The 8815-nt window shown below is 32.2% G+C and overlaps 2 protein-coding genes across 2 annotated transcripts; one reads left to right on the top strand and one right to left on the bottom strand.

The window, feature by feature from the left end:
* Positions 1 to 1674: 1674 nt before the first annotated feature.
* LOC138340500 (uncharacterized) lies at positions 1675 to 2457 on the bottom strand. Its single transcript, XM_069292227.1, has one exon. The coding sequence runs from the start codon at positions 2455 to 2457 to the stop codon at positions 1675 to 1677; it is 783 nt and encodes a 260-aa protein (XP_069148328.1).
* A 4463-nt stretch (positions 2458 to 6920) lies between these two features.
* On the top strand, positions 6921 to 8414 carry LOC138340572 (delta(12)-fatty-acid desaturase FAD2-like). The gene is made up of 2 exons (XM_069292438.1): positions 6921 to 7011; positions 7122 to 8414. The coding sequence occupies exon 2, from the start codon at positions 7126 to 7128 to the stop codon at positions 8263 to 8265; it is 1140 nt and encodes a 379-aa protein (XP_069148539.1). The 5' UTR covers positions 6921 to 7011; positions 7122 to 7125; the 3' UTR covers positions 8266 to 8414.
* Positions 8415 to 8815: the final 401 nt, after the last annotated feature.

Genomic DNA, 8815 nt, shown 5'->3' on the forward strand with positions numbered 1-8815 from the left:
TATAGGTAGTTTAGATTGAAACAAAAGAGCTCTAGCTGTTTCCAACAAATACTTATGTTTTCTTTCCACTATACTATTTTGTTGAGGTGTATATGGACAAGTTTTCTGATGAACTATTCCTTTGGACAAAAGAAATTGATGTGTTTCATTATTATTAAATTCTAGCCCATTATCTGTTCTAATGTTTTTGAGAGTGGTATTAAACTGATTCTCTACCATGACTATGAAATTTTTTAAAACTTGTAGAGCATTGCTCTTAGTACTTAAGAGGTGTGTCCAAGTTGATCTGCTATAATCATCTACCAAAGTAATGAAATACTTGTAGTTGTCATAAGTGGATACATGATAAGGTCCCCATAAATCAATATGTAGTAGTTCAAAAATGGATTTGGTTTGGCTTGTGCTATGACTGAAAGGTAGCCTTTGTTGTCTTGACATTGGACAAATATTGCAGCAGAAAGGTTGTTTGGAAGAAAAACTGACTGGTAATCCAATGATACTTTTCATCTCAACAAAAGGTACATGGCCAAGCAACAAGTCTACATTATCTCCAGAGTTGTGATCAGCCATAACATGACTAAAAGAAGATTTACACTTAAAAGGAACAGAATTAGAAGCTAACACTTTGTATTGATCAGGAGAATAGGAATTAACAGGAAAAGAATTACATGTTTCACCTCTAATGAAACTAGAAAAAGGACCATTATTTGGAAAACAACAACATATTTGACATGTATTGACTCTTTCAGAGGTCTTCAAGCATTTTGTGCATAAGAAGTAAAGCCCATCTCTACAACTACCAAGAACCTGTGGCCTCTTCACTAAAGGGGTCTGCAATAGACATAATGCATTAGTGAACATGACTATGCATTTCATTGTATTAGTTAGTGAATGGACTGAAACTAGATTATACTTAAAAGAAGGCACATATAAGACTTGATGTAAAGTAATATTAGATGTGACTGGTACATCTCCAAACTCTGTTACTTTGACTTTGTATCCATTTGGAAGAGAAACTAGTATAGGAATAGGAAAAGTTTTGATATTGATTAGAGAATTCTTACTAAAGGTTATGTGGTTTGATGCTCCTGAGCCAATGATCCACAAATTAGCACTTGACTCAAAACATTTGCATGATAGATTGTCAAAAACAGTAGAGGAAGAGCAAACTACAATACCTGCAAAGTTCATTGATCCAGCAGCCACACCATTATTGACAGCAGTATCTTCTCCCACATTCTCATTTTTGAAATGTTGCAGTAGATTCATGATCTGTCCATATTGTTCCTTCGTAAAGTTAACATTCTTTAACACATCACCTTGAGATTGTGATTGTTCTTCTCCATTTGCAGATGCCACATCACCTATAGAACCATGTACATTTGCTACCACTCTCTTTCCTTTGTAATTTGAGCCTTGTTGTCTAAAATTCTGGCCACCATTGTAACTTCCTGATCTATTATTTTGGTTGTTATTGTTTTGGGGATACCCATGCAACTTGTAACACTTATCCTTGATGTGTCCAGCCCTTTTACAATAGTCACACACCATGACATTCCTGTTAGTGTTGTTACTTTGATAGTGATTTCCTCCTGAACTACTGTTAGTATCACCATAATTTCCATAGTTATTTCCATAGTTGTTTCCTTGAAAATTTGTTCTGAAAGGTCTTCCTCAATGCCCTTTGTTATCAACAGCTTTAACATTCAAAAATACAAAATCTGTAGACATTCTACCAATAGGCTTGAATTCTCTTTGTTTTTCCTCTTGGATTAGCAGTGAGAAAGCCTGTCCCATAGAAGGAAGAGGATTCATCATGAGAATGTTTCCTCTTATCACTGTGTACACTTCATTTAACCCCATAAGAAAATGAATCAGGCGTCTATCTTGTTCAGCCTTGAATATACTATCCTTTGCACCACACACACAGACACAACTGCAGTGATTCTTCACATTCAAAGTATTCAATTCTTCCCATAACTTCTTCATTCTTGTGTAATATACAGTAATGTCCAAAACTCCTTGTGTGAGATCATTGATCTCCTTTTGAATTTGATACAATTTTGCTCCATTGGTTTGATCATACCTGTCTTCCAACTCCTTCCACAACTCAGCAGAATTGTTTACATACTCTACACTGTCTGAAACTTCTTTGATTAAGGAGTTCAGGATCCAAGATGTCACCATATCATCACACCTCTGCCATTGACGTAACAGGGGTGAATTGGTGCTTGGTTTCTCACAACTTCCATCAATGAAACCTAACTTGTTTTTCACTGACAATGCCCTCATAACACCTCTTCTCCAAGTCCTATATCCTGTTCCATCAAACTGAACAGGAACAAGTATCATTCCTGGATTATCTGAAGGATGCACATACAGAATACCATTGGCATCACTTCCAGATATTACAGATCCCTCAGATGCAGATGTGGATGTAGTAGTTTCGATGGCCATTTCAACTATGACTATTATGAACTTTCAAAAAGAAAACAGAAGATGTATCAAACACAGTAACTTCCAACTTTGTTATCGATTGAGAATCAATCAAAACGAGTAATCTAAAAGAGGAGAAAAGAGCAATTAACCGTGTGCTCTGATACCATGTTAAGATCTTCAAAATGAAGCATGGGCAGCCATTGATGAAGCTGCAAACTTTCCCAAACGAGACTGAGGATAAAGGATACAATGCAAGACTTTGAGATTGAATTGTGAAGAGTTTGATTACCTTCATTCATCACTCATGAGGTGTATATATACATGTGATTAGATGGATCAAACTAGTGGAAAGAAAATAACTAACTAACTAACTAGTTTGTTATGTAACTAACTATTACAACACCAACTATAAAATGGAAATACAACTAACTAACCAACTTGAAATAAGTAATGTACATGAGTTAATTATGAGTGTCAATAGAATGCAAATGTTAAATCCTTGTACGAGTTTTGACCTGGAAATTTCAAATGAAAAATACGAAGCACAAATAATTGTTTTCAACCATATCATTGGCTAGATATTCAGTGAAATAATATATAAATGTGTCATTTAACTTAGTTTTATATGTCTATGTACTTTAACTTTATTCTTTTGATTTTTTATTTGGTGTCCGATACTCACATTGGAGTTCGCTAAATCCAAAGTTACACCAAAAAGTCTCACATTGAGAGTAAATCGCTCCCTAACAAAGATAACTATGTACCAAAGGGACTCAAACCCAGTCTCTGGTTAAGGATGAATGAGTGTACTTACCTTTGATTATGCCCCCAAACTTTGGATGAGAACAAGTAGATAACTCGAATTGTATAATATTGAACAAGTAGACATACACACGCGATATAGCATATTAATACACATAAGACGTCACATAGGATGAGAATTACTTCCTCCGTCCACAATTGTTTGACAGGTATACTAAAAATAAATGTCCAAAATAATTGTCAATTAAGCAATCAAGAAATAATTTTTTTTCCAATTCTGCCCTTAATAATTACTCCATTTTATTCATCGAAAAAGTTATGTAGACTTTTGATAGTCTTGGTACAGTAGAGTTATGTTAGTCAAATTGCACCTTGTATTAAATTTTCTTTGAGGAGAGTGCATGACCTAACCCTGACAAATAATTGTGGACGAAGGGAGTATCATATAGGATAACAAATAAAATATATATATTTATTTATTCACTTTATACAAATTTAAATACCTAATTATGTCAAATTTTATTTTTTCAGATACCCAACACCATTCAATTTCACCTCCCAACGGCATCCACAACATAAATTTTCTTAGGTCCAGATCCCTAACTAACATAATAATGTACAATAGAAAGTTAAATCCAATAGAGATTTTTTAAATATATAAATGCGGCTTTTAATTTAATTTTATATATTTATGTTGTTGAATTATTATTATTTTTATTTCTCATTTGATATTTGATGTCCGCATTAGAGTTTGATTAAATTTAAATTCGAGCTATAGAAAGTCCAGCGTTGGTTGTAGAACGCCCCTTAACAAAGAAAACTCTATATCTAGGGGGACATGAACCCGACATCACTGGTTAAAGATGAATCAATACTTACTTCTAGTTATGCTCTCTAATTTTGAATGTACACAAGGGATATTTAAATTTGTATAAAATTAAACAAATAGATTATACGTGCTACATGACATAATACATATAAGCCGTCACATAAAAAGAATTGTACCGTAAAATATCAAATAAGATATACGTGTCTCGTTTGTCCAAATACCCAACACCATTCAATGTCACTACCCAACATCATCCAGATCATAAATTTTCTTAGACGATTTGGATATTTTCATGTCTATTCACTCTAAAATAAATAACCACCATCTCCCTATCCAACATAAGGTACACTAAAAACTTAAATCTGATAGAAAATTTTCCATCATTGCCTTTTAATTTCATTTCTTTTGTTTTTTATTTGATATATGATATTTATATTGAAGTCCGATATATTAAATTTAAATTTGTATTGGAAAATTCCATATTAATGATAAATGCTTCCTGACAAATTGACTCTGTATCCAGAGAGAGTCGAACACGAGACCATTGGTTAATTATAAATGAGTACTTACTTCTGATTAAACCCTTCAATTTTGGACGTGCACAAGCAAAAACTTAAACAATGGTAATAAAATTGTCATGATCCAAAATTCTAGCATTTCATTGGCGAATTTCAAGCACTATAACACGAAAATTATGCAAAATGAACCTTTGGGTCATTACACTTTTATACTTGAAACAATGTGAAAGCTCCCAATATATACATTCAAACTCATCAGAATTAAACCAAAATTTGGTGATAAATTCAAAATCGCTATATTATAAAATGCACTACAAACTTATTCTAATGAAATGCTCAAAACACTAATTTGAGATTGTTGTAATGATCCGTTCCGATTGTTATGACTAGAGAGATGATGAAAGAAATTGGTCTAGAAAATTAAAATTTTCGGGTAGTGACTTAAACATTTAAGATTAAGCCAATCTTAGATGGAATCTGAGCGAGCTGAGGTCTACGGCTATCCACGAATGAGTGGGGTGAAATGTCTAGTATTGATTTATCTTTTCTAGTAGTCAAAATATTAAGAAATCAAAAACATTTATGGAATCGAATTTGAGTGAGTAAAACTCTCGCAATTGAACTTGTGTTAAATAAAGACAAAAGTCTAACATCGGTGGTTAATGACTTCTTCATATGCAATTTTTTTCTACAAATTGCTTTAGTCATAGATATATATGACTTCTTCTTGGTTTTCTACCGATGCTTATAACTTCATATGCAAGTTTTTGCTCGACTAAATTCAAATATAACATAATTCTTAAATGATTAAACTTATAAAAATTTATAAATTGGTCATATGAATTAAATAAACTTATTGAGGTTGTCTACCCCCCTGCAGTCGCTTTTGTTGACTATAGTTTATAACTAAGTGAGATATAAATGCTTATAATTTATATTCATACAAAGTGAGTGAAAGTTTATATTTTTGCCCTATACATTTGTGATTATACAAATACAATTTTTTACTCATTTTTTTATCTTTTTCTCTTTCTCACTTTATACAATCACAAATTATACAATTAATTCTTTTGTATATGTATACCGAAACAGATTATAAAATTGCTTCTTTTATATAGGCATAATACATAAACATGACCCTTAACTTGGCGTCAATGAACAACTATACCCTCCAACTTTGAATGTCCACAAGAAGAGATTTAAACTATTATAAAATTGCATAAGTAGACACAAGTGTCCTACATGACATTATACATGTAGGGTGTCATGTAGGATACAAAATTGCTATGTAGGGTGTCATGTAGGACGAATGTGTTCATTTGCGCAATTTTATATAAGTTTGAGTGTCTATTTGTGCACAACCAAAGTTAAAGATTATAGTTGTCAATTGATGCCAAGTTAAGGGTTATATTTATGTATCATGATAGTATAGCAAAATAGTCAGCCTTTTGTTTATATGTATAGCAAAACAACCACAACCTTTTGTATATATGTATAGCGAAATAGCATAGCAAAATATGCTATAAAACACAATTATACAAACAATAATTATAACATACAAATATAATCTTTTTGTTTGTTATAAATGAAAAGATTCTCAATTATAAATCATGTTTTGAACCTCATAAACCGTCAAAACTCAAATTCGAGTTCATTAACCCCATATTTTGACTTTGGAGAAACATTTCCATGTAGAAATTTCTTTTAGCTTCGGATATATCTCATAAAATATTAGATATAGATATTTTGTCCCATTAGATAAAAATATCAATTTAGCAATTGACCTAACTTCATATGCATAACTTCATATGCAAAATTTTAAAATGGGCTCGACTAAATTCAAATATAACATAATTCTTAAATGATTAAACTTATAAAAATTTATAAATTGGTCATTATGGCTTAAATAAACTTATTGAGGTTGTCTTTCCCCCTGCAGTCGCTTTTGTTGACTATAGTTTATAAAATTAAATTTGGTTAAGATCAAAGTCTGTTACTTTCTTAACTAGTAATATAGTTTTGTGGATTTGACTATTTACATTCTTAAATAGTGATATAGTTTTGCGGATTTGACTATTGAAAAACTATCTCATTCTTTTAAGCTAGTTGATTTGGTCAAGTTTAAAATTAAATTCTTTAATAAGTTGATTCGGTGAAACTAAAAATTAAATGTTAAAAACTCATATTATTTTTATTCTATGAATTAGTCGCTTCGATGAAACTAAACATTAAATTAAAAAAATCATATTCTATATCTTAATTAAATTTTTTACGAATTCACGGTGGACAATTTTTTTTTTTAAAAAGAAATTTGACTTTACCTAAAATTTACTATATTTAATAAGAATAGTCAGAATAGGTTGGCTGTTTGGCCCCCACATATTTGCATTATATATAGAGAAGTAGTATATGAGAAAGTAAAACTCAAAAGACTCTTTTCTCTCTACTTTTGAATATATTCAGGTATTTCTTGTCAATAATTGTAGACTTTTTAATTTAAGAAATAATTTATAATTCCTTTTTAGGCAATGATTGTTATATTGTGAGTAACTAAAATTAATTATTTCATGCAGGAAAATGGGAGGTGGTGGTAATATGAGCACTAAAATAATAGAAGAAAAGAAGAATGATATTGCAAAAAGAGTTCCATCTTCAAAGCCCCCTTTTACAATTGGTGACATAAAGAGGGCTATCCCTCCCCATTGCTTCGAACGATCTCTCGTAAAATCATTTTCGTTTCTTATTCAGGATCTCATACTCGTCTACATCTTTTATTACATCGCCGACACTTACTTTCACCTCATTCCAACCCCATATAGTTATGTAGCATGGACCACTTACTGGATTGCTCAAGGTTGTGTTGGGGAAGGAATATGGATCCTAGCTCATGAATGTGGTCATCATGGCTTTAGTGATTACCAATGGGTAGATGACACTGTTGGTCTTATCCTTCACTCTTCACTTTTAACACCATACTTTTCGTGGAAACATAGTCATCGTCGTCACCATTCAAACACTGCTTCCATTGAGAATGATGAAGTCTACAAACCAAGAATTAAATCAAAACTAAGATGGTACTACAAGTACTTGAACAATCCATTAGGACGACTACTCATACTTGCCTTCACCGTTACTTTTGCATGGCCTTTGTACTTGCTCTTTAATGTCTCAGGAAAAAAATATGATCGTTTTGCAAGTCACTATTATCCTTATAGCCCAATATATACCGATCGTGAGAGGCTACAAATCTACATTTCAGATGTAGGTATCATTGCAACAACTTATTTGTTGTATCGCGCTATTATGATGAAAGGGCTAGCTTGGGTTTTTTGTATCTATGGGGTACCCCTACTTATTGTGAATGGGCTTGTAGTGTTTATCACTCTTTTGCACCACACTCACTCTTCATTGCCACATTATGATTCAACTGAGTGGGATTTTCTAAGGGGAGCTTTAGCTACAGTGGATAGAGACTATGGTTTCTTTAATAAGGTGTTTCACAATGTTACGGATACACATGTCTTGCATCATATATTTCCATACATATCACATCACCATGCAGTTGAGGCAACAAAAGCTATCAAACCATTGTTGGGAGAATACTATAAGTTTGATGATACACCAATTCTAAAGGCAATGTGGAGGGATATAAATGAGTGCATCTTTGTGGAGAAAGAAAAGGATAAGGGTATTTATTGGTACAAGAACGAGATTTGAGCTCATTACCTTAAATGCTAAACCTAAGTGGTTACAGCTACTAGTGTGTGTTTTCTTGTATTGTACTGTTAATGTTTATTTTAGTTGTCCCTAATGTATTGTTAAATTCCGTTGTTATATGATTAAATAAATATCTTTGTGACAATCAATTTGGTGCGAATGAATCTGATGTTATTTGATGCCCTAGCCGCGTTTGTTTTAAAGCTATATATAGAACCTGTGCCTAAGTTTCCTCTTGTTAATAGCGCGTCAACAAACTCTAAGGTTTTTCTTTATACCGAGGTTCTTTTCCGATGAACATCTTTATTTGCTTTTGTTATTAAATGCAAAGTGAATAAATTATAAGCTAACACCCTATTTGCATATAGAAATACTATTAACTCAATTTAAAAATAAATATAAAGAATTACACTGAACCCTCCACAAAGAACTAATCTAAACAGGTACAACAACTTCTAAGAGGATACATGGTTTTAAATTAAATAGACGCATCTCGACCATGGATGAAGAGGGGTAGAACGTGTCGGATATCATCTTAATCTTCATTTAT

The sequence above is a fragment of the Solanum lycopersicum genome, chromosome 12 (genome assembly GCF_036512215.1).
Source record: "Solanum lycopersicum chromosome 12, SLM_r2.1".
NCBI classification, from domain to species: Eukaryota; Viridiplantae; Streptophyta; class Magnoliopsida; order Solanales; family Solanaceae; genus Solanum; species Solanum lycopersicum.